Source organism: Anomaloglossus baeobatrachus, chromosome 2 (assembly GCF_048569485.1).
Source record: "Anomaloglossus baeobatrachus isolate aAnoBae1 chromosome 2, aAnoBae1.hap1, whole genome shotgun sequence".
Lineage (NCBI taxonomy): Eukaryota > Metazoa > Chordata > Amphibia > Anura > Aromobatidae > Anomaloglossus > Anomaloglossus baeobatrachus.
Window position 1 is genome coordinate 296,702,925 of NC_134354.1, and position 26,842 is coordinate 296,729,766.

Consider the following 26,842-nt stretch of genomic DNA (forward strand, 5'->3'; position numbering starts at 1 on the left):
TTTAAAGTCCCTTTGCTTTTGGTATGACCGTCCAGTTGTTCTATGCATCTGAATTTCCTGACTTGACTTTAATCTCCTCACCTGCATACACATTTAAAGTCCCTTTGCTTTTGGTATGACCGTCCAGTTGTTCTATGCATCTGAATTTCCTGACTTGACTTTAATCTCCTCACCTGCATACACATTTAAAGTCCCTTTGCTTTTGGTATGACCGTCCAGTTGTTCTATGCATCTGAATTTCCTGACTTGACTTTAATCTCCTCACCTGCATACACATTTAAAGTCCCTTTGCTTTTGGTATGACCGTCCAGTTGTTCTATGCATCTGAATTTCCTGACTTGACTTTAATCTCCTCACCTGCATACACATTTAAAGTCCCTTTGCTTTTGGTATGCTAACCTGCTGTTTTACTGTTGTATAATTAGTTAAATCCTGTCTGTTTGTTTTTTTTTTTTCTCTTTGAGTGCTTCCTACCTGTTTGTAATTCTTTCCTGTGCCTCACCCCTGCTGGTCAGCTGATGTTCATCTGGGTCAATGAGACATGTATATAAGTACTGCACTAGGTCTATGACCGTGGTCTGTGTGCGTGCCTCTGGATAAGTGCCTCATAAGTGTCAGAAATATACCAGAAATGAAATGTAATTCTATGGCCTAACTCTCCATGGTCCCCATTCATCTCTGATTCTGACAATCCATCTGTCTCATTCACAGGTATGACCGTCCAGTTGTTCTATGCATCTGAATTTCCTGACTTGACTTTAATCTCCTCACCTGCATACACATTTAAAGTCCCTTTGCTTTTGGTATGACCGTCCAGTTGTTCTATGCATCTGAATTTCCTGACTTGACTTTAATCTCCTCACCTGCATACACATTTAAAGTCCCTTTGCTTTTGGTATGACCGTCCAGTTGTTCTATGCATCTGAATTTCCTGACTTGACTTTAATCTCCTCACCTGCATACACATTTAAAGTCCCTTTGCTTTTGGTATGACCGTCCAGTTGTTCTATGCATCTGAATTTCCTGACTTGACTTTAATCTCCTCACCTGCATACACATTTAAAGTCCCTTTGCTTTTGGTATGACCGTCCAGTTGTTCTATGCATCTGAATTTCCTGACTTGACTTTAATCTCCTCACCTGCATACACATTTAAAGTCCCTTTGCTTTTGGTATGACCGTCCAGTTGTTCTATGCATCTGAATTTCCTGACTTGACTTTAATCTCCTCACCTGCATACACATTTAAAGTCCCTTTGCTTTTGGTATGCTAACCTGCTGTTTTACTGTTGTATAATTAGTTAAATCCTGTCTGTTTGTTTTTTTTTTTTCTCTTTGAGTGCTTCCTACCTGTTTGTAATTCTTTCCTGTGCCTCACCCCTGCTGGTCAGCTGATGTTCATCTGGGTCAATGAGACATGTATATAAGTACTGCACTAGGTCTATGACCGTGGTCTGTGTGCGTGCCTCTGGATAAGTGCCTCATAAGTGTCAGAAATATACCAGAAATGAAATGTAATTCTATGGCCTAACTCTCCATGGTCCCCATTCATCTCTGATTCTGACAATCCATCTGTCTCATTCACAGGTATGACCGTCCAGTTGTTCTATGCATCTGAATTTCCTGACTTGACTTTAATCTCCTCACCTGCATACACATTTAAAGTCCCTTTGCTTTTGGTATGACCGTCCAGTTGTTCTATGCATCTGAATTTCCTGACTTGACTTTAATCTCCTCACCTGCATACACATTTAAAGTCCCTTTGCTTTTGGTATGCTAACCTGCTGTTTTACTGTTGTATAATTAGTTAAATCCTGTCTGTTTGTTTTTTTTTTTTCTCTTTGAGTGCTTCCTACCTGTTTGTAATTCTTTCCTGTGCCTCACCCCTGCTGGTCAGCTGATGTTCATCTGGGTCAATGAGACATGTATATAAGTACTGCACTAGGTCTATGACCGTGGTCTGTGTGCGTGCCTCTGGATAAGTGCCTCATAAGTGTCAGAAATATACCAGAAATGAAATGTAATTCTATGGCCTAACTCTCCATGGTCCCCATTCATCTCTGATTCTGACAATCCATCTGTCTCATTCACAGGTATGACCGTCCAGTTGTTCTATGCATCTGAATTTCCTGACTTGACTTTAATCTCCTCACCTGCATACACATTTAAAGTCCCTTTGCTTTTGGTATGACCGTCCAGTTGTTCTATGCATCTGAATTTCCTGACTTGACTTTAATCTCCTCACCTGCATACACATTTAAAGTCCCTTTGCTTTTGGTATGACCGTCCAGTTGTTCTATGCATCTGAATTTCCTGACTTGACTTTAATCTCCTCACCTGCATACACATTTAAAGTCCCTTTGCTTTTGGTATGACCGTCCAGTTGTTCTATGCATCTGAATTTCCTGACTTGACTTTAATCTCCTCACCTGCATACACATTTAAAGTCCCTTTGCTTTTGGTATGACCGTCCAGTTGTTCTATGCATCTGAATTTCCTGACTTGACTTTAATCTCCTCACCTGCATACACATTTAAAGTCCCTTTGCTTTTGGTATGACCGTCCAGTTGTTCTATGCATCTGAATTTCCTGACTTGACTTTAATCTCCTCACCTGCATACACATTTAAAGTCCCTTTGCTTTTGGTATGCTAACCTGCTGTTTTACTGTTGTATAATTAGTTAAATCCTGTCTGTTTGTTTTTTTTTTTTCTCTTTGAGTGCTTCCTACCTGTTTGTAATTCTTTCCTGTGCCTCACCCCTGCTGGTCAGCTGATGTTCATCTGGGTCAATGAGACATGTATATAAGTACTGCACTAGGTCTATGACCGTGGTCTGTGTGCGTGCCTCTGGATAAGTGCCTCATAAGTGTCAGAAATATACCAGAAATGAAATGTAATTCTATGGCCTAACTCTCCATGGTCCCCATTCATCTCTGATTCTGACAATCCATCTGTCTCATTCACAGGTATGACCGTCCAGTTGTTCTATGCATCTGAATTTCCTGACTTGACTTTAATCTCCTCACCTGCATACACATTTAAAGTCCCTTTGCTTTTGGTATGACCGTCCAGTTGTTCTATGCATCTGAATTTCCTGACTTGACTTTAATCTCCTCACCTGCATACACATTTAAAGTCCCTTTGCTTTTGGTATGCTAACCTGCTGTTTTACTGTTGTATAATTAGTTAAATCCTGTCTGTTTGTTTTTTTTTTTTCTCTTTGAGTGCTTCCTACCTGTTTGTAATTCTTTCCTGTGCCTCACCCCTGCTGGTCAGCTGATGTTCATCTGGGTCAATGAGACATGTATATAAGTACTGCACTAGGTCTATGACCGTGGTCTGTGTGCGTGCCTCTGGATAAGTGCCTCATAAGTGTCAGAAATATACCAGAAATGAAATGTAATTCTATGGCCTAACTCTCCATGGTCCCCATTCATCTCTGATTCTGACAATCCATCTGTCTCATTCACAGGTATGACCGTCCAGTTGTTCTATGCATCTGAATTTCCTGACTTGACTTTAATCTCCTCACCTGCATACACATTTAAAGTCCCTTTGCTTTTGGTATGACCGTCCAGTTGTTCTATGCATCTGAATTTCCTGACTTGACTTTAATCTCCTCACCTGCATACACATTTAAAGTCCCTTTGCTTTTGGTATGCTAACCTGCTGTTTTACTGTTGTATAATTAGTTAAATCCTGTCTGTTTGTTTTTTTTTTTTCTCTTTGAGTGCTTCCTACCTGTTTGTAATTCTTTCCTGTGCCTCACCCCTGCTGGTCAGCTGATGTTCATCTGGGTCAATGAGACATGTATATAAGTACTGCACTAGGTCTATGACCGTGGTCTGTGTGCGTGCCTCTGGATAAGTGCCTCATAAGTGTCAGAAATATACCAGAAATGAAATGTAATTCTATGGCCTAACTCTCCATGGTCCCCATTCATCTCTGATTCTGACAATCCATCTGTCTCATTCACAGGTATGACCGTCCAGTTGTTCTATGCATCTGAATTTCCTGACTTGACTTTAATCTCCTCACCTGCATACACATTTAAAGTCCCTTTGCTTTTGGTATGACCGTCCAGTTGTTCTATGCATCTGAATTTCCTGACTTGACTTTAATCTCCTCACCTGCATACACATTTAAAGTCCCTTTGCTTTTGGTATGACCGTCCAGTTGTTCTATGCATCTGAATTTCCTGACTTGACTTTAATCTCCTCACCTGCATACACATTTAAAGTCCCTTTGCTTTTGGTATGACCGTCCAGTTGTTCTATGCATCTGAATTTCCTGACTTGACTTTAATCTCCTCACCTGCATACACATTTAAAGTCCCTTTGCTTTTGGTATGACCGTCCAGTTGTTCTATGCATCTGAATTTCCTGACTTGACTTTAATCTCCTCACCTGCATACACATTTAAAGTCCCTTTGCTTTTGGTATGCTAACCTGCTGTTTTACTGTTGTATAATTAGTTAAATCCTGTCTGTTTGTTTTTTTTTTTTCTCTTTGAGTGCTTCCTACCTGTTTGTAATTCTTTCCTGTGCCTCACCCCTGCTGGTCAGCTGATGTTCATCTGGGTCAATGAGACATGTATATAAGTACTGCACTAGGTCTATGACCGTGGTCTGTGTGCGTGCCTCTGGATAAGTGCCTCATAAGTGTCAGAAATATACCAGAAATGAAATGTAATTCTATGGCCTAACTCTCCATGGTCCCCATTCATCTCTGATTCTGACAATCCATCTGTCTCATTCACAGGTATGACCGTCCAGTTGTTCTATGCATCTGAATTTCCTGACTTGACTTTAATCTCCTCACCTGCATACACATTTAAAGTCCCTTTGCTTTTGGTATGACCGTCCAGTTGTTCTATGCATCTGAATTTCCTGACTTGACTTTAATCTCCTCACCTGCATACACATTTAAAGTCCCTTTGCTTTTGGTATGACCGTCCAGTTGTTCTATGCATCTGAATTTCCTGACTTGACTTTAATCTCCTCACCTGCATACACATTTAAAGTCCCTTTGCTTTTGGTATGCTAACCTGCTGTTTTACTGTTGTATAATTAGTTAAATCCTGTCTGTTTGTTTTTTTTTTTTCTCTTTGAGTGCTTCCTACCTGTTTGTAATTCTTTCCTGTGCCTCACCCCTGCTGGTCAGCTGATGTTCATCTGGGTCAATGAGACATGTATATAAGTACTGCACTAGGTCTATGACCGTGGTCTGTGTGCGTGCCTCTGGATAAGTGCCTCATAAGTGTCAGAAATATACCAGAAATGAAATGTAATTCTATGGCCTAACTCTCCATGGTCCCCATTCATCTCTGATTCTGACGATCCATCTGTCTCATTCACAGGTATGACCGTCCAGTTGTTCTATGCATCTGAATTTCCTGACTTGACTTTAATCTCCTCACCTGCATACACATTTAAAGTCCCTTTGCTTTTGGTATGACCGTCCAGTTGTTCTATGCATCTGAATTTCCTGACTTGACTTTAATCTCCTCACCTGCATACACATTTAAAGTCCCTTTGCTTTTGGTATGACCGTCCAGTTGTTCTATGCATCTGAATTTCCTGACTTGACTTTAATCTCCTCACCTGCATACACATTTAAAGTCCCTTTGCTTTTGGTATGACCGTCCAGTTGTTCTATGCATCTGAATTTCCTGACTTGACTTTAATCTCCTCACCTGCATACACATTTAAAGTCCCTTTGCTTTTGGTATGCTAACCTGCTGTTTTACTGTTGTATAATTAGTTAAATCCTGTCTGTTTGTTTTTTTTTTTTCTCTTTGAGTGCTTCCTACCTGTTTGTAATTCTTTCCTGTGCCTCACCCCTGCTGGTCAGCTGATGTTCATCTGGGTCAATGAGACATGTATATAAGTACTGCACTAGGTCTATGACCGTGGTCTGTGTGCGTGCCTCTGGATAAGTGCCTCATAAGTGTCAGAAATATACCAGAAATGAAATGTAATTCTATGGCCTAACTCTCCATGGTCCCCATTCATCTCTGATTCTGACAATCCATCTGTCTCATTCACAGGTATGACCGTCCAGTTGTTCTATGCATCTGAATTTCCTGACTTGACTTTAATCTCCTCACCTGCATACACATTTAAAGTCCCTTTGCTTTTGGTATGACCGTCCAGTTGTTCTATGCATCTGAATTTCCTGACTTGACTTTAATCTCCTCACCTGCATACACATTTAAAGTCCCTTTGCTTTTGGTATGACCGTCCAGTTGTTCTATGCATCTGAATTTCCTGACTTGACTTTAATCTCCTCACCTGCATACACATTTAAAGTCCCTTTGCTTTTGGTATGACCGTCCAGTTGTTCTATGCATCTGAATTTCCTGACTTGACTTTAATCTCCTCACCTGCATACACATTTAAAGTCCCTTTGCTTTTGGTATGACCGTCCAGTTGTTCTATGCATCTGAATTTCCTGACTTGACTTTAATCTCCTCACCTGCATACACATTTAAAGTCCCTTTGCTTTTGGTATGACCGTCCAGTTGTTCTATGCATCTGAATTTCCTGACTTGACTTTAATCTCCTCACCTGCATACACATTTAAAGTCCCTTTGCTTTTGGTATGACCGTCCAGTTGTTCTATGCATCTGAATTTCCTGACTTGACTTTAATCTCCTCACCTGCATACACATTTAAAGTCCCTTTGCTTTTGGTATGACCGTCCAGTTGTTCTATGCATCTGAATTTCCTGACTTGACTTTAATCTCCTCACCTGCATACACATTTAAAGTCCCTTTGCTTTTGGTATGCTAACCTGCTGTTTTACTGTTGTATAATTAGTTAAATCCTGTCTGTTTGTTTTTTTTTTTTCTCTTTGAGTGCTTCCTACCTGTTTGTAATTCTTTCCTGTGCCTCACCCCTGCTGGTCAGCTGATGTTCATCTGGGTCAATGAGACATGTATATAAGTACTGCACTAGGTCTATGACCGTGGTCTGTGTGCGTGCCTCTGGATAAGTGCCTCATAAGTGTCAGAAATATACCAGAAATGAAATGTAATTCTATGGCCTAACTCTCCATGGTCCCCATTCATCTCTGATTCTGACAATCCATCTGTCTCATTCACAGGTATGACCGTCCAGTTGTTCTATGCATCTGAATTTCCTGACTTGACTTTAATCTCCTCACCTGCATACACATTTAAAGTCCCTTTGCTTTTGGTATGACCGTCCAGTTGTTCTATGCATCTGAATTTCCTGACTTGACTTTAATCTCCTCACCTGCATACACATTTAAAGTCCCTTTGCTTTTGGTATGACCGTCCAGTTGTTCTATGCATCTGAATTTCCTGACTTGACTTTAATCTCCTCACCTGCATACACATTTAAAGTCCCTTTGCTTTTGGTATGCTAACCTGCTGTTTTACTGTTGTATAATTAGTTAAATCCTGTCTGTTTGTTTTTTTTTTTTCTCTTTGAGTGCTTCCTACCTGTTTGTAATTCTTTCCTGTGCCTCACCCCTGCTGGTCAGCTGATGTTCATCTGGGTCAATGAGACATGTATATAAGTACTGCACTAGGTCTATGACCGTGGTCTGTGTGCGTGCCTCTGGATAAGTGCCTCATAAGTGTCAGAAATATACCAGAAATGAAATGTAATTCTATGGCCTAACTCTCCATGGTCCCCATTCATCTCTGATTCTGACAATCCATCTGTCTCATTCACAGGTATGACCGTCCAGTTGTTCTATGCATCTGAATTTCCTGACTTGACTTTAATCTCCTCACCTGCATACACATTTAAAGTCCCTTTGCTTTTGGTATGACCGTCCAGTTGTTCTATGCATCTGAATTTCCTGACTTGACTTTAATCTCCTCACCTGCATACACATTTAAAGTCCCTTTGCTTTTGGTATGACCGTCCAGTTGTTCTATGCATCTGAATTTCCTGACTTGACTTTAATCTCCTCACCTGCATACACATTTAAAGTCCCTTTGCTTTTGGTATGCTAACCTGCTGTTTTACTGTTGTATAATTAGTTAAATCCTGTCTGTTTGTTTTTTTTTTTTCTCTTTGAGTGCTTCCTACCTGTTTGTAATTCTTTCCTGTGCCTCACCCCTGCTGGTCAGCTGATGTTCATCTGGGTCAATGAGACATGTATATAAGTACTGCACTAGGTCTATGACCGTGGTCTGTGTGCGTGCCTCTGGATAAGTGCCTCATAAGTGTCAGAAATATACCAGAAATGAAATGTAATTCTATGGCCTAACTCTCCATGGTCCCCATTCATCTCTGATTCTGACAATCCATCTGTCTCATTCACAGGTATGACCGTCCAGTTGTTCTATGCATCTGAATTTCCTGACTTGACTTTAATCTCCTCACCTGCATACACATTTAAAGTCCCTTTGCTTTTGGTATGACCGTCCAGTTGTTCTATGCATCTGAATTTCCTGACTTGACTTTAATCTCCTCACCTGCATACACATTTAAAGTCCCTTTGCTTTTGGTATGACCGTCCAGTTGTTCTATGCATCTGAATTTCCTGACTTGACTTTAATCTCCTCACCTGCATACACATTTAAAGTCCCTTTGCTTTTGGTATGACCGTCCAGTTGTTCTATGCATCTGAATTTCCTGACTTGACTTTAATCTCCTCACCTGCATACACATTTAAAGTCCCTTTGCTTTTGGTATGCTAACCTGCTGTTTTACTGTTGTATAATTAGTTAAATCCTGTCTGTTTGTTTTTTTTTTTTCTCTTTGAGTGCTTCCTACCTGTTTGTAATTCTTTCCTGTGCCTCACCCCTGCTGGTCAGCTGATGTTCATCTGGGTCAATGAGACATGTATATAAGTACTGCACTAGGTCTATGACCGTGGTCTGTGTGCGTGCCTCTGGATAAGTGCCTCATAAGTGTCAGAAATATACCAGAAATGAACCAGACATGACCAGAAGGTAAACTTCAGCTCTTTCTAACCAAGTTTTCCACTGACACAACTTACTTGTTAAATCATATACTTACCACACTACCCCCACCATGTTCACCTATGCTTTCACAGTCTTTGCCCCTCTCCTCCTCACTCTCCTTCACTATCCCCACACCCCAGCACCCTCTAAGCAAATATTCATCTCCCCCTCCCTCCTGCCTTCTCATCTGTCCTCATCTGCTGACCTACTCCTGAACCTCAGGTCGCTCCTAATATCGCCCAGACCATGCCGTCCACTCTCCTTCTCCCACCTGCTCTCCCTTTCTCTACTCCTTCTCACTGCTGGCGACATAGCCCCCAATCCTGGCCCCCCGTGGATGGTACACCCCTCTTTATCACCCACCCACCACTCTCCACATAATAGTAACTACCGCAATCTATCCAACATAAAAACTATTCCCCTCTCACCCACTCTGCCGCCCCCTCTCTCAGGAGCGCTCTGGAATGCCCGTTCAGTGTGTAATAAACTGCACATCATTCATGATCTCTTTACCTCTAGCAATCTATCCTTTCTAGGCATCACCGAAACATGGCTGACACCATCCAACTCTGCCTCCCCAGCTGCACTATGCTACGGTGGCCTGCACTTCTCCCACACTCCTCGCCCTGGCAATAGACAAGGTGGAGGAGTGGGCCTCCTTCTTTCTAACAACTACAACTTCACCACAATCCCACCTCTACCCTCCCTCGACCTGCCTTCCTTTGAAGTGCACTCTGTCCGAATCTATTCTCCCTCCAACCTCCAAGTGGCTGTCATATACAGACCCCCGGGCGCCACCACTGCCTTCCTCGACCACTTCTCTGCCTGGCTTCTACACTTTCTCTCTGCTGACATTCCCACCATCATCATGGGTGACTTCAACATCCCCACTGACACTCGCCAACAAGCTGCTTCCAAACTCCTCTCCCTTGCTTCGTCTTTTGGCTTAACTCAGTGGTCCACCTCTGCCACCCACAAAGATGGACACACACTAGACCTTATCTTCACCCGCCTCTGTCCCCTTTCTGACTTCACAACTTCCCCCCTCCCCCTATCTGACCACCATCTTCTGACCTTTTCAGCCCTGTCCTCCTCACCTACCCCCCCTGTCCAGCACCTAGCACATCCCCGCAGAAACCTTGCACACCTCAACATGCACACCCTCGCCGACTCTATCCTCCCACTGTCCTCCATATCGTCCCTCCACGACACAGACAGCGCCACTACTTTCTACAACACCACCCTCACATCAGCTATTGATTCAGTCGCTCCCCTTGTGCATGGCAGAGTGAGACGAATCAATAGACAACCCTGGCACAACAGCCTCACTAAAAAACTGCGGCAAAGGTCTAGGGCTGCAGAGCGGCGGTGGAAGAAAACGCACTCCCAGGAAGACTTCACCACATTCAAAAATGCAATTCACACATTTCGTTCAGTCCTCACCTCCGCTAAACACGATTACTTCAGAAACCTCATATCCTCTCTAACACACAACCCCAAACAGTTATTCAACACTTTCAACTCCCTCCTTCGCCCACCACTGCCCCCTCCAACCTCCCTCATCTCTGCAGAAGAATTTGCCACCTATTTCCAAGAAAAAATCGACCTAATAAGGCAAGTCTTCTCTGCTCAGCCACCACAACCCCTTCATGTAGCTGACCACTGCCCCTCCCCCATAAACTTCCTCCCCACCATCACCGAAGGAGAGCTTGCACGTCTGCTCTCAAAAGCGCACCTCACCACCTGCGCACTTGACCCCATGCCATCCCACCTCCTTCCCAACCTCACCACCATCCTTATTCCAGCCTTAACCCATCTCTTCAACCTATCTTTAACGACTGGAACCTTCCCCTCTGCCTTTAAACATGCAACAGTCACACCTATCCTAAAGAAACCTTCCCTCGATCCAACCTCTACTACCAGCTACCGCCCCATATCACTACTCCCACTTGCCTCAAAACTCCTGGAACAGCATGTCCATGCTGAACTTTCCTCCCACCTCTCCTCTAACGCTCTCTTTGACAACCTACAGTCCGGCTTCCGTCCACATCACTCCACCGAAACTGCCCTGACTAAAATCACAAATGACTTGCTTACTGCCAAAGCGAACAAGCACTTCTCTATACTCCTACTCCTAGACCTGTCCTCAGCCTTCGATACCGTTGACCACTCCCTCCTACTACAGATCCTCTCTTCCCTTGGTGTCAGAGACCTCGCCCTCTCTTGGATCTCTTCATACCTCTCAAATCGCACTTTTAGTGTCTCCCACTCCCACACAACCTCTTCATCCCACCATCTCTCTGTTGGCGTCCCTCAAGGCTCTGTCCTAGGACCCCTACTTTTCTCTATCTACACATTTGGCCTGGGACAACTCATAAAGTCCCATGGCTTCCAATACCACCTATATGCCGACGACACCCAGATCTACCTCTCTGGCCCAGATGCCACATCTCTGCTGTCCAAAATCCCGAAATGTCTATCTGCTATATCCTCCTTCTTCTCCTCTCGCTTCCTAAAGCTCAATGTGGCCAAAACTGAACTAATCATCTTTCCTCCGTCTCACCTACACTCTCTACCTGATCTATCTATTACAATAAATAACACCACGCTCTCGCCAGTACCCAAAGTTCGCTGCCTCGGAGTGACCTTTGACTCTGCCTTATCCTTCATACCACACATCCAGTCCCTCACCACCTCCTGCCGTCTTCAACTCAAAAATATTTCCAGAATCCGCCCTTTCCTCAATTTGCAATCTACTAAAATGCTAGTGCATGCCCTCATAATCTCCCGCCTCGACTACTGTAACATCCTCCTCTGTGGCCTCCCTGCCAACACGCTTGCCCCTCTCCAGTCCATCCTTAACTCTGCTGCCCGACTTATCCACCTCTCTCCTCAATACCACCCCGCTTCTCCTCTCTGCATGTCCCTCCACTGGCTTCCAATCTTCCACCGTATCCAATTCAAACTTCTAACACTGACCTACAAAGCTGTGCATAATCTTTCCCCTCCGTACATCTCCGAACTACTCTCCCACTACACTCCAACACGTCACCTCCGGTCCTCCCAAGATCTCCTCCTCTCCTCCTCTCTCATTCGCTCCTCACACAACCGACTCCAAGACTTCTCCCGAGCATCCCCAGTCTCCTGGAACTCGCTGCCTCAACACGTCAGACTATCCCCTACTCTTGCAAACTTGAAACGGAACCTGAAAACGCACCTGTTCAGAAATGCCTACAATCTACAATGAACTCGCTGCCACCCGACCACCGTGCGCAGCTGCCGCCCGACCACCGTGCGCAGCTGCCGCCCGACCACCGTGCGGAGCTGCCGCCCGACCACCGTGCGGAGCTGCCGCCCGACCACCGTGCGGAGCTGCCGCCCGACCACCGTGCGGAGCTGCCGCCCGACCACCGTGCACAGCTGCCGCCCGACCACCGTGCGGAGCTGCCGCCCGACCACCGTGCGGAGCTGCCGCCTGACCTACACCCCACCTATTGTCTCCTCCCCATAATCCTATAGAATGTAAGCCCGCAAGGGTAGGGCCCTCTTCCCTCTGTACTAGTCTGTCTACTGTAACTTGTATACGTATTTTGTATGTAACCCCCTTCTCATGTACAGCACCATGGAATTAATGGTGCTCTATAAATAAATAATAATAATAATAAAATAGGAAAGGATAATAAATAGTGCTACATATCATCAAAAAATAACCTAAGCACTGAGGAGGACGGAAACTGCGATGCTCGCTCAAGAGTGAATGCATTTATTATGATCCTTCAGAAAAATACAGATATTGTTGACATTTCAGCCAAGACTGTCTTTTCAGGACATCTGGCAGAGGCTCAAGAAGAGAGGCCTTCTGGATACACAGCCTGTAAACCATAGTCACGAAGTATGAGCTGTGACTATAGGTAAGGAATTCATGTGAAATTTATATTTGTTAGTGCATCAACAAAATATCCTAAAGGTTAATTGAATAATTTGTCATGCTATCCTGAGACATTGGGAAATTTGTTCTTATAAAGTTCAACATGGTCTGCAACCAATGTCATATGAAGACCGGCTAAAAGAACTAAGAATGTTTAGTTTGCAAAAGAAAAGGCTGAAAGGAGACTTAATAGCAGTCTACAAATATCTGAAAGGTAGTCACAGTGCTGACGGAACTACTCTATTCTCATTAGCAGTCATGTTCTATGGGGCTCGCTGTGCGCGTCAGATGTAGCAGTGCTGGAAGAGTCGTGGGACCTTGTGTGGTTTACATCGGACCTGCAGGGGTATTATTGAGGTTAATAAAGGGGTGAAAGAGGCTGTTTTTTTGTCTTATTTTAAATAAAGAATTTTTGGGGTGTTTGTGTTTACTTACTTTCACTTACAGATTAGTGATGGGGTGTCTCATAGATGCCTGCCATCACTAATCTAGGACTTAGTGGCAGCTATTGGCTGCAATTAACTCCTTATTACCCTGATCGCCACTGCACCAGGGCTACGGGAAGAGCCGGGTCCAGCGCCAGAATTGGCACATCTAATGGATGCGCCACTTCTGGGGCTGCTATTGTTAGGCTGGAAAGAGCCAAACAACTATGGCCCTTTTCACCACAATAATATCAGCCCACAGTTGTCTGCTGTACCTTGGCTGGTTTTAGAAAAATGGGGGCGACCCCAAGTCATTTTTTTTTAATAAATCAAATAATTATAAAAAAAGAAAAAAACGTGAGATCCCCTCAATTTTTCATAACCAACCAAGGTACAGCAGACAGCTGAGGGTTGTAGCCTGCAGCTGCTGCTGTTCCTGTGCTGGATATAAAAAAATGGGGGGAGACCCCATGTCGTTTTTTGTTTGTTTTTTTACCAAAAAATACAAAAATAAAAACAGCTGGCCAAGCTAGTTCTCACTCTATCAAGCTATTCTATTTCTTTCCATCTATTCTACATGTTCTTTTTATCTATTCTATTTTTTCTATCAATATTTTCTAGCTACAGTATCTATCAATTATCCTATTGTATCATATTTTGTTTCTCCTTTAAAAATCGCATTAAGGAAAATGTGGCACAAACGCACCAAAACATGGTAAAAATGCGGCAAAACGCATGTGTTTTTTTATGCGTTTTTCTGGCCAGAGGGTGCGTTTTTGTGCCACAGGGTGCATTTTTCAGTGGAGAAACAAATCTGCAGTGTAAACACATACCCTTTCATGGAATGAAAAATTGGCTCCTCCCCAGCAGACTAAACCCTGCCTGCAAGCAACAAAGTTTTGTGTTGTGCAGTGTTAGTTGCGGCCCGCCAGCCCCATATATCTTGTACGTGTGTTTGCATGGACCAGAAGATGGAGTCCAGACTTCACCAACTTTTAGACATAAGAGTTAAGTATGTCCCTTACCATAGAGCTGTGCTGCGCTGCTTTCCAGAGTCGTTTTTCATTGTGGTGTACTCTCCCCTCTCCTCTCACCCCTCCTTCTCTCCCTCAGGTGTTTGGGTGTTTCCCCTGGGCCAGGATGGGGAGGATGTGAGTGGAGAAGGGCTCTTTTCCGTGCTGTTAAGGGTGAATGCAGCTCTTGGTGTGTAGGTAGAGGTCTTGCATGGCGGTGGTGTATGTTTGTCACATTTAGTGTTCAATCTCATTGGTTAAACATGTATGTAACCTTCCACTATTCACACTCTGTATAACTTGATATGATTAGTTCATTCACTGAGCTCACAGCTCACCTGGTGGATCATGCTCACTGGCAAATCAATGGGGCCAATCTACACACACCCTCTAACCTATCGAGAGTGGGCAGCTGTGCCACAGGCTATGGTCCCTGCACCCTACCAGCCACAGGCTCTGGTCCTTACTCCCACTGATCCCGCCACCAGATGTAATTGGCACCGCCACTTCTTCTTCCTGTGATATGGGCAGCGCCATTTTGCCTGGGTATTCACCCAGGATGTTATTTTTTCCATCACCTCTTGGCTTGCATCACACACTTGCATCGGTCAGCCTCCGCACCTTCAGTCACAATTCTATTGGAGTCTCAACATATTCTCAAACCTTAACGACCGTGGGACCGAGTAGGCTGTTTGTTGTTGGGGGATTTGACAATTGTAGTGTCAGCTGCTCCCCCTCCCTTCTAGCATCATTTGCTTTTCCAGTAGTCCCTTTGCCTCTATGTCTCTCATATAGCTAGAATTCAGAGAACCACGCACCCTCTCGACTATTCGGTCTGCCTCATTACTTAGTATACTTGCATCTCATGGAGGGTCTGGTTTCCTTGAAACCAAGCCTTAGCATATTGCTCTGTTGGTATCTCACGGCCATGGTATGAGGCAGTGCCTTTCCCTCTGCTGGCATTTGACCCTGAGCTCTTCCGTATCCTACACCCTGGTTACAATTGTGGAATCATTATTTAGGGCTTCTATCACCATTAGTACTATTACCTCTGCCTTGTGTCACACTCACTAGCTAGACAGTTATACACTTAGGTGTAGTTTTGGGTAGCGTACCATATTTTAACCCTGACGTATCACTCATGTTACTCTATCTGCTTTCTTCCAGAGGCGTCTGATTATCAAGCACAGCCTCCTCTTTAGGATATGACTGAGCAAGCAAGCCTCACTGTACTCAGAGTGAATATGACCCTTTAACCAGTGTCTTTTCTCATCTTTAGGTCAGATCACAAGGGAGAGCTACATGACATGAAAGCAGACCAGGTGGTGCTCTTTCTGGTTACCTTAGCTGGTTCAACTAAGTAAAATTGGTGTATCGCAATAGCAGATCAGTCAGTACTCTGATCTCTTCCCCTGATGAGTGTATTCATTGGATTCTGATTCCTTGGTTGAAGGTAGATTGTAATCATAACCAGTGATCCTAACCATTTCCCATGGCAAATGCCTTGTCAGAGAGGAGTGAGTCAGGCTAACGGAGACCATCAGTTTGTCATGTTGCATAGGCATTGTTCTATTTATTTTTTCTCAGCAGCTCATCACCACAAGCTAGGCTCCTCTCTGGAGGCAAAAAACAGTTTCTGAGTTATTCTGTGGAGTCTAATAAATTTAATTTATTGCCATATATTGCATCTGAATGGGCAGTGCACCATCACTGCAACTATTGACTATCGCCACAAGAGAGGCCTTTTGTATGGCTGCTCATACAGGCAATTCAGTTAGTAGCCGGACCACTATCCAAGATGAGCCGTTTGGAAGGTCGTTTGTACACACGGATCAGAGAGTACTTTGGCCTTATCCTAGGTGAGCCTGTCCAGCTAATTCAGACCCCTCAGTGAGGTGTACTTTGGGTGAGAAACAGGTCTCTGATCTCTTAAGTGACACAGAGTTACAGGTCTTCTTTGCACTTCAACTTCCAGCCAGTTTTTTGTCTCAGTAAAAGATAAAAGACCTCTCATCTTAGGGTATCCTTTTAGTAGTCCAGGTGGCCCTGCTCCAGATTTTCTGCTGAATAACTAGGGTACCCTTTCAATTGATGACTCCAGCCCTTAACTCCAACATTTTCTCTACTTCTAGCGGCTGGGGTTGCTGACGTACCCAGCAAGTCTTTCGCTTAATAGTAAGATGGCTTAAACTCATTGAGGCTTCTTCAGCTGATTGGAGGCAGTTGATCAGGATACACCAGGATTGATGCTCCTGAGTAGGGAGGTAATTTTTAGATGCAATGAATGGCTATTGAAGCCCCCTTTAAGGGGGCAGTTTATTTCTTGGTTTCTTCCTTTATGTGGTCCCGGTCTCCACCTTATTCTAGTTCTCATTACATCCTACGAAGCTCTGGCTGAGTCCATCTCATTTGTGTGTTAATTCAAGTCATTCAGACGATTGTTGTCCAGGGAGCTTGGAGATCTTACGCTACCGAGGGTCTTCTAAAGGCAGCTTTACACGCAACAACATCGCTAACGCGATGTCGTTGGGGGTCACGGAATTCGTGCCGCACATCCGCTCTCATTAGCGACGTCGTAACTAGCGATAACTCACCTTATCATTGATCATTGACACGCTGTCTAGTTCCCAAATATCGTTGCTTTTTCAGGACGCAGGTTGTTCGTCGTTCCTGCGGCAGCACACATCGCTATGTGTGACACCGCAGGAACGAGGAACCTCACCATACCTGCGGCCACCGGCAACGTGGAAGGAAGGAGGTGGGCGGGATGTTCGTCCCACTCATCTCCGCCCCCTCCGATTCTATTGGGCGGCCGCTTAGTGACGTCGCTGTGACGCTGAACGAACCGCCCCTTAGAAAGGAGATGGTTCGCCGGTCACAGCGACGTCGCTAGGCAGGTAAGTATGTGTGACGGGTGTAAGCGATGTTGTGCACCATGGGCAGCGATTTGCCCGTGACGCACAACCGATGGGTGCAGGAACGCACGCTAGCGATATCGGTAATGATATCGCAGCGTGTAACGCGGCCTTAAGTGGCCTACTGCCTACACTAGAACTTCCCTCAGTATGTGGTATGTCAGTGCAGAGGTCTGTGCTCTTCCACATTTCAGAGTAATCTTGGTTTTTCTTTAATAGGACAGCATTCTCCTATTCAGCTTGGATTGGATAGTGTAACTTAGTATTTTGCAGTTGGGGTCCAGAACTCCCTTTCATCAGGCAGATGCCCCCAGGCTCCATCCATACCGTCCAGTCAGACCTCTCGTAGGGTTGTCCTCTTCTAGACGATTTTTTTGATCATTTAGTTTAGTTGCAGGACCGTCAGGTCCACAGTTGAGAATGCTCTTGACCTTTCAGATTCAGGACTAGAGCCTTAAAAAGTCAGTCACATTTTTTACCAATTACTATAGCACATTTTTCAAGGGTGGGAACCTATGGGTAGTGCTCATATGGCGATACCCTTCCTTTTAATTTTTGGTATGTCTAGTTGAACTTGGGAAGCCTCCCAAGAGGCCCTGCCTATTCTGGTCTAGGAAAATGTATCTCCTAGTCCTGAGGTCAGACTGGCGGCCAACGCATTATTACCTTGGTTCAGAGAGACCTTTATGGTCTTTATGGCAGAGAGACTGCCTCCCTTCAGTCCTTCTGCTTTTTTGCACTGATTAGAGAGATGTACAGCAGTTTAGTAATTTTTCTCCCACCTTTTGCCTTAGTGGAGTTCTCTGGCTTTTCACGTTAATTAGGAGATTGTCTCTTTTCTCAGTGAGAGTATCTTGCACAGTCTGATGTAACCAGAGCTCTGCCTAGTTGTCACAGCTCTGTTCGGATGTCTTGTGGGTTATCATTCCAAAATGTACCAGTCTTGCAGCGCTCCTGCTACCAATGGTGGAACATATTGGATGATTTTCGGTCATATGACTAGACCAATATACAAATAAGTAAAGAGATATTTTAAAAATATATATAAAACTTCTTTACCCCTACAGTTTTTTCTGAGACTTTAAAACTGTCTATACGGAATGTTTTTTTTCCAGCTGGGGTGATGAGCACTCCTAAAGTCCAAATAGCTATTAGTATCCACCCTTTTGAAATGTGTTTTAGTGTTTATTATTGTCCCTGTATGATTAATTTCTAGATATATATATATATACATATATATATATATATATTTTTATTTTTTTTTTCTTTACTAATGGTTAATTGTGGGTTATCATGGTATGCTCTGCAGAGGTGTGATAGTCTCTAGGGTGACCACTGCTCTTTGAGTAGTTTAGTCATTAGTAAGCCTTATAAGACAGGTGCCAAAGTTCCCCAATTCAAGACACTCTGCTTGGGCTTTAAGAGTTTCCTGGGCTGTTGTTCACCAGGCCTCAGTTTTACAACTATGTAGAACAACTACTGGATTATAGGTGTATACCTTTCTAAGCTTTATAGGGTATACAACTTCGCTTCTGCAGACTTAGGTCTTCGTGGAAAGTTGCCCAGGCGGCAGCAGAGGCAGAAATTGGAAACTTTTGTGGTAACAGTATATTTGGCTTTTAGTCCCACCCGAAGGGAGAACTTTGGGGCATCCCATGGTTCGGTGTCCCCCAGTGAGACAAACAAGACAATGTAGACTTTTGGTACCGCTTCCACCCTTGACTACCCGGCTGGGTGTGCATTTACTGAGGTTTTCTCTCAGGGTGTAATAAGATAATCTTTTTTTAAACTTTCATTTATTTGGCTTCTATTATTAACTTCTCACTGAACTGAGGAGACCTGATGCTAGCAGGCGAGAAGCCAATTTTTAATTCAATGTAATACTAGTGTCAGCCTTCAGGTGGTAGCAGTCTATCCCAAGGTTCTGTGTCCCCCAATAAAGACTACAAGAAACAAATTTTATAGGGAGTACCAAAAATCTACATTTTATCGATGCCACTATAGTCCCGGGGTGCCATCTTCTGCCCGCAACTTCTGATTGGCTGGAAGTCAGAACTTACATCACAAGCTCTCAATGGAAGTCTATGAAAACCAGAACGAGGCTCTCATAGATTTGGATTGAAGAGTGACCTCTGTCTTGTCCTGTGAAACACTGGGGCAAGTCGGCAGGTCACAAAATGCTTGAGACCGATGGAACCGGGGATATAAGTAGGTGAATAAGAATGGTATAAGACTAGACTCAAAAAACTTAGATTAAAAGCAACACTTCAACAGTAAAATAAAAAATGGTGGAATGGTGCCTTAATTTTTTACCTTGCACTATGCACCTTGTTTAAATGGGATTTAATTGAATTAATGAACCATATATGAAATTGTACATTATGGGCGGCTTACCATTTATGATGATTGTGACTGGAGTGATCCTTTTCCACTTTTTAATAATATGTATTTTTAATTATTATGGTAGAGGGTGTGGCTGTTTCATGTAGGATTTATAATTGTCTACAGCTTTGGCCGTTTATGTAGGTTCTATAAGTCTACACTCTATATGAACATACTCTAGCATGTTGACATGCACTGTTACAGTGCCTTGCCAAAGTATTCAGCTCCCTTGAATTTTTCAACCTTTTTCCACATTTCAGGCTTCAAACATAAAGATAACAATTTTCATATTATGGTGAAGAATCAACAACAAGTGGGACACAATTGTGTAATTACAACAATCAGCTGTAGATCTCTGCACTTCATCCAGAGTGATCATGGGCCTCTTGGTTGCATCTCTGATCAGTCTTCTCCTTGTTTGAGATGAAATTTTGGATGGACGGCCGGGTCTTGGTAGATTTGCAGTGGTATGATATTCCTTCCATTTCAATATGATCGCTTGCACAGTGCTCCTTGGGATGTTTAAAGTTTTGGAAATCTTTTTGTAACCAAATCCAGCTTTAAACTTCTCCACAACAGTATTACAGACCTGCCTGTTGTGTTCCTTGGTCTTCATGATGCTATCTGCGCTTTAAACAGAACACTGAGACTATCACAGAACAGCTGCATTTATAAGGAGATTTGATTACACACAGGTGGCTTATATTATCATCATCAGTGATTTAGGACAACATTGGATCATTCAGAGATCCTCAATGAACTTCTGGAGTGAGTTTGCTGCACTGAAAGTAAAGGGGACGAATAATACTGCACACCCCACTTTTCTGTTATTTTTTATAAGTTTAAAATAGGCAATAAATTTCGTTCAACTTCACAATTATGTCTCACTTGTTGTTGATTCTTCACCATAACATTAACATTTTTATCTTTATGTTTGAAGCCTGAAATGTGTGAAAAGGTTGAAAAATTCAAGAGAGCTGAATACTTTGGCAAGGCACTGTATATACCTCCAGTTAAGAGAGTCATGTTCTCCAGGGCCTCACACCACATGACGTTTACCTGACTGCTTTACATTCCCCAATACCTGCTGCTCCTCACGAACAAGTAACGTTTTGGTATTTTTACCCCTTTCTTTCCATAATTTGAGCCTTACTATTTATTCCTTGTCTATTTTCTCTAATTGAAAAACTATATTATGCCACCTTTTCTTTTCTGTTCTATTGATAATTACCATATTTTTCGGACCATAAGACGCACTTTTTTCCCCCAAATGTTGGGGGAAAGTGGGGGGTGAGTCTAATGGTCTGAATATAGGGCTGCGGCCGGGAATGAGGGTGCTGCGGTGAAGCGGGTCATCAGGGGCACGAGCAGGCAGTGGCAGCGCATGCAGTGACCACGTGGGCCCGCTCATTACATATGCACGCCCATCATCTCGCCCATCATCTCTTGGCGCTGAAGCCGACGCTGACAGTTGGGCGGGGTGATGGGCGGGGGGTGCGCGCATAGTAAACAGCCGGCCTTGATCACCCCTGGCAACTACAGCCTGGAGTGATCATGTGCAGCTGTATTCACTGCCCGCCGCGCATCATCATCATCAGTGCGGGGTGCAGTGAATCAGTACGGCATACTCACCGTTCCCCTGCAGCACCACGATGTCCTCCTGTCTGTGCCGGTCAGCTGATCTGTGTAGCGAGCGGTGAGCACAGTGATGACATCATCGCTGTGCGCGCCGCTAGTCACGCAGGTCAGCTGACCGGCAGACGAGAGGACATCTCGATGCTGCAGGGAAGGGACTGGTGACGGCTCCACACTCCAGCGGCGCTGCTGCCGCCACAGACGGGGGAGAACCAATGCTGCGTGGAGCGAGGAAAGGTGAGTATAAACGTTTTTGGGTTTTTTTGTGTGTGATACAGAATACATGCCATATACCAGGATGGGGGTATATAGCAGGATGGGGGTATATAGCAGGATGGGACCATATAGCAGGATGGGGCCATATAGCAAGATGGATGGGGTATATAGCAGGATGGATGGATGGGGTATATAGCAGGATGGGAATATATAGCAGGATGGGAATATATAGCAGGATGGGAATATATACCAGGATGGCAGTATATAGCAGGATGCCAGTATATAGCAAGATAAGGGCATATACCAGGATGGTGTACATATACAAGGCAGGAGGATCATTACCAGGATGGGGTACCTTAGCAGAGAGTTTGGGTACATTACCCCCATAACAGTGTCAGCAGCAGATCCTCGCTACAGGTCATGTGTCATGACCACATTTTTTGCTTAAAATTTTATTTTCCTCCTTTAAAACCAGGGTGCGGCTTATGGTCCGGTGCGTCTTATAGTCCGAAAAATACGGTATTACCGTACTCTTATCTTTCTACATTCACTTATTCGTATACTTCAGCCTTTCCATTATTACAGCTCAGATATTATTTGTGATCCCCTTGCATATTCTTATCTTACTGAACGCTAATGTCACTCAATGAAGGGAGTTTTTGTATCTCATGGTCCTACCTATATTTTGTTCATTTGTCATGTTGTACTTGATCTCTCCTCCCTTCTTTCCTTCAGCGGATCCTATCCTTCCCTCTTTCCGTCACACCTCTTTTCCCCTCTTCTTTTTCCCTTTTGTTACCTCATTCCAATTCATGCCAATTAACGTGCATTTATATATCATTTATATATCAGCTATATATCAGCTATTCTTGAAAAAGACTGTCTGCTCTTCTACCAGATCCTAATAAATACATTCACTCTTGAGTAAGCATTTTTTGATGGAAAACAATGCAGTCATATAAAATGAATGAACATCAGTGTACGGTTTCTTCCCCAGGAAAAATGCATCCAATTGTACAAAGCACACTGTGTATTGTGTATTGTAGTGTGGTGTTTAAAACTATTACCATTCAAATTAGTTACCTTGTTGCTGAAGTACGGTTCTGGAAGGCAGTATCCATTCATGACATTTACCAAGTTATCAAGAACACAATGAAAAACCCGATGTAACTTCTCTCCTTGCAAAGCAGTGCTGTGTATTACTGGCAAAGCTCCTGTGTGGAGTTCAGCCTAGAAATAGAAGGAAAAAAACATATAACATTATAACATTTCTCCTCTACAGCCATAGCTCTAGAGCATAGTGTGGCCCACGGGCCACATTTGACCCTCTGGATTTTCCAGTCTGGCTGGTGAACCGAGACAATCAAAGGGCTCAAAACAGTGAACCATGAGACACCAGCCGCTGCCCTCTACCCTATGATACTGTGATTCACATCCAGCAGATAGTGATGAATACAGTGGTGGAGGCAAGGCCGCCAGCCCCTACTTCTGGCAATCAGCGTGAGTCTGCTGTGCGAAGGGTAAGGGCAGCAACAGAACACCACGGGAATTGGAGTGAAGCGAGTTTGTGGTGGATTTCTTTTCATAGGTGTTTGAGCGCATACTGTATATAGGAGGCTATGTGGGGGCTCATGCTGTATATATGGGTCCATGTGTGGACTCAAATGGTATATAGGGAGCCATGTGGAGGGCTCGTACTGTATATAGGGAGTTTTGTGGATGCTTATACTATATGCAGGGGGCTAAAAAACAAAAAAGCTAGCACTAAATGTGCACTACAGCACTGGCGGGCTGGCTCAAGAAATTGCAATTTTTTGCCAAAAATCTCAAATTTATAATAAGTACAGTTGGACTTTTTAGTGCTGTAGTGCACATTTAGTGCTAGCTTTTTTGTTTTTTCTTTATATGCAGGGGGCTGTGTTTGGTCTCATGCGGTATATAAGGGGAATTCCGCTTACTTTATTCTGCTCAATATTAATTTATACAATTAATATTAATATAAAATATTTATAATTAATATGTTCATTTTAATATTGAGCTGAATTAATTTCAGCCTATAGGTTCAGCCCTCAACATCTGTCACGGTCTCTCATGGCTCCTTGGGAAAATTAATTGCCCATCGCTGCTCTAGAGAGCTCTAGGGATTGGGAACAGAATTATAGCTTAGTGCATGTGAGGAAGCTAGTGCCTAAGGATTATATAATGCATTTGAGCAGGTATCAACTAGATAGTGATGTATTCTCTCTTCTTCATTGTTTCTATCATCAAGCAGAACTCCTCTTATGGGTGGTCAAATGTAATTGGCCAGTAACGTACAATAGAATTAATTCTGTAGTGCCTGCATAAAACATCAACTCTGACCACCCACAGACCACATGCCACACAACACAGGTACATACACCAGAGATATATTCTACATTTCTAAAATATTCCTCACTTCTTATTATACCGTAGCATACATCAAGGTTTAGAAATAAGGCACCAACAGACAAACCAGAATTGGTCAGAAAGGGGAGGCAGGGTTTCACAGAGTCTACATCTTAAGCATGTTACTGGGGGCGGTAGGTTGATGCAACTACATTTGCGGTATTAATCACTTCCATTCTCCTCCTGGGCGCTCTTGAGATGGTCCGTGGGTCACACCGGCGCCGTCTGCCCCACCTTCCTCGATCTCCGAACCGTTGGATATCTATCTGCACTCGGAGCCCGCAGCGGCGCGCTCAGCCAAGATAGCAGCCGCGGGACAATGAAGTACAGGGTCTGCCGCTGGGAAGTGCGGGCCGGAGGTGGAGACTATGGGGAACCACCCTAGGACCCTTCTTGCGAGTGAGTCTGCAGGCATCGGGAAGAGAGGTGAAGAATCTCCCCTGCATCTGGCGGGGGAATGGGGAAAGTGACCACGAGGGAGCAGCACAGAATGCTCCTAACACCGAAGCCTCTGATCTGGCCACTAACCAGGAACCTCCAAGCTGCATCAGACACAGGGAGACACCATGGACCAGCAGCTCCTCAGGCTAACAGGATCCTGCAAAAGTCACAGACACCCTGGAGAATTTCCGACTCTCAGCTACACCCTGCATGACTCAATATGCTCAGCCATGAGGTTGATATTCTTCCCTTGCAGATACCCCATTTAATGCCAGTGATTGAGAGAAGGGTCCCTCAGGAAACATATGGAAAGCAGAGCTAGAACATCAACCTACAAAAACAGACTTCCAGGCTTTGGTGTCTGAAATCAGAGTAGTCTGCAGCCCAGAAATCACTGCTATCAGGCAGGACATACAACATATTGCCCATAGGGTGGAAATCTTGGAAGGGGGATCACAATGAGACCAGAGTGTATATGGCCCACTTACAGACCACGGTTGCAGCGCAGCATGAGACCCTCTGTGAGTACCAGAGGCATATAGAAGACCTGGACAAAAGGGGTCACAGACACAACATTAGACCTCTGACTCTCTCAAAGCAACAAGAGGTGGAAAATCTCCCGAATATCTTACAGTCAGTGTTAAACAATATCCTGGGTTCTCCCCCCTACTTGTGTCAATAGTCTTGACAGAGCCCATAAAGCCCTCTGCCCTAAAGGGTCTACTCCTGCACCGAGAGACATTATTTACTGTGTGACAGATTATAAGCTCAAAAAGGACATTATGGCACAAGCTAGGAGACAGCAAAATATAGAGTACAAGCTACAGCCACTACAGCTTCTTTCAGATGTCTCTTCGGTCACCCTGCAAAAGCTACGATTTCTCCGACCACTTCTGGAGGTTTTGAGGGAGAAACAAATTGTTGGGGCTTTCCATTTAATCTCACATCAAGACTCATGAGTCAGAGCTGGGATATTCCGGTATACAGACATAACTGATCCTTGTTCAAACACAATTTTACCCTTTTCTGCTTTGAGAGAAAGACATAGGATCCCAGCTTTGGCCTATTATACATATGCACAGATATGGAATCTAGCTCTATCTTCCATAAAGTCTAAAGCAGGCTTTACACACTGCGATCTCGCTAGCGAGATCACAAGCGATCGTGCCCGCCCCTGTCGGTTGTGTGACACGGGCAAGTCGCTGCCCGTGCCGCAAAACCTCGCTTAACCCCATCACACGCACTTACCTGCCCTGCCGTCGCAGGGCGGTAGACGTCCAATAGAAGCAGAAGTGCGGAGATGAGCGGGACGTAACATCCCGCCCACCTCCTTCCTTCCGCATTGCCAGTGGACGCAGGTAAGGAGATGTTCGTCGCTCCTGCGGTGTCACACATAGCGATGTGTGGTGCCGCAGGAACGAGGAACAACATCGCTAATAAGCAAGAACGATTTTTTGTTTCAGGACGACCTCTCCGCGGCAACGGTTTTGACCACTTTTGCGATTGTTTAAGGTCGCTCATAACTGTCACACACTGCGATATCTTTAATGACGCCGGATGTGCGTCACAAACACCGTGACCCCGACGATAATTCATTAACGATATCGTAGCGTATAAAGCCTGCTTAAGACATTCTCTAAGCCAAACCCATTTGAGTGCCTCTGCAGGCTGTGCACTCTGACGTGGGGCCTGATATCAGGGATTTATTGTATACTTGCCTCAAATGCGGAAATCCGGCATTCATACATGGTTAAATAGGAGACATTTCTGGAGAGGGTACTCCCAAACTCTAGTTGTCAGATTATATGGGAGAAGCATCAAGACGTCGGTGTATGTGGTTTATAAGGAAAATCGGTATAAGATCCTGATGCACTAGTACAACACCCCGGATATCTTACATAGACTCTTCCCTACAGTGTCGGATTCCTGATAGAAGTGTATAAGAGGGGTGGGGACTCTACCTCACAGTTTTTGGGAATGTGAGGCCCTCGCAAATTTTTGGGAGTGGAAACCTCAGGGTTTGTTTAGATCCGCTTATTTATATACTTAAAGTTCCTCCAAAAGGAGTAGCTAAAGACGCAACCAGGTTGATCCTACACATTTGTACATCGGCGAAATGTCTTATAGCCATACAATGGAAAAAAACACCCCGCCCTCCCTTCAGCATCTGGAGTCCAGGATTCGTGACACAAGAAGGATGGACTAACTCACCGCCTCAATTCGATTGGACTTTTTCCAGAAAGTATGGACCCCGTGGGACTTAAACACAGTGGTCTGAAAGATAAAGGCCAGTGCTAGTGGGCCTTTTTGCTGTCAAATATATCGTAAATATAATGTATGCACTTCCCTTTCCCCTCTTACCCTACCCAATGTTTTTTCCCTCCAGTGGTGTCTGTGTGGTATGTCTCCCATTGTAGGTTTCTATATGTGAAAATTCCTGATGTCCTTTGCATTTTGCTTTGTACTAGCTTCCTTGTTATGAACAGACAAATACTTTTTTTAAATAAACAGTTCT

General features: G+C 44.1%; 1 protein-coding gene across 1 annotated transcript in view; it reads right to left on the reverse strand.

The window, feature by feature from the left end:
- The window catches only part of ACACA (acetyl-CoA carboxylase alpha), a 776,656-nt gene that overhangs the window by 590,829 nt on the left and 158,985 nt on the right, over positions 1–26,842 (reverse strand). Inside the window, exon 20 of the mRNA XM_075335853.1 lies at positions 22,543–22,689. Within this exon, the coding sequence (XP_075191968.1) occupies positions 22,543–22,689 (147 nt within the window). The remainder of the gene's footprint in view (positions 1–22,542; positions 22,690–26,842) is intronic.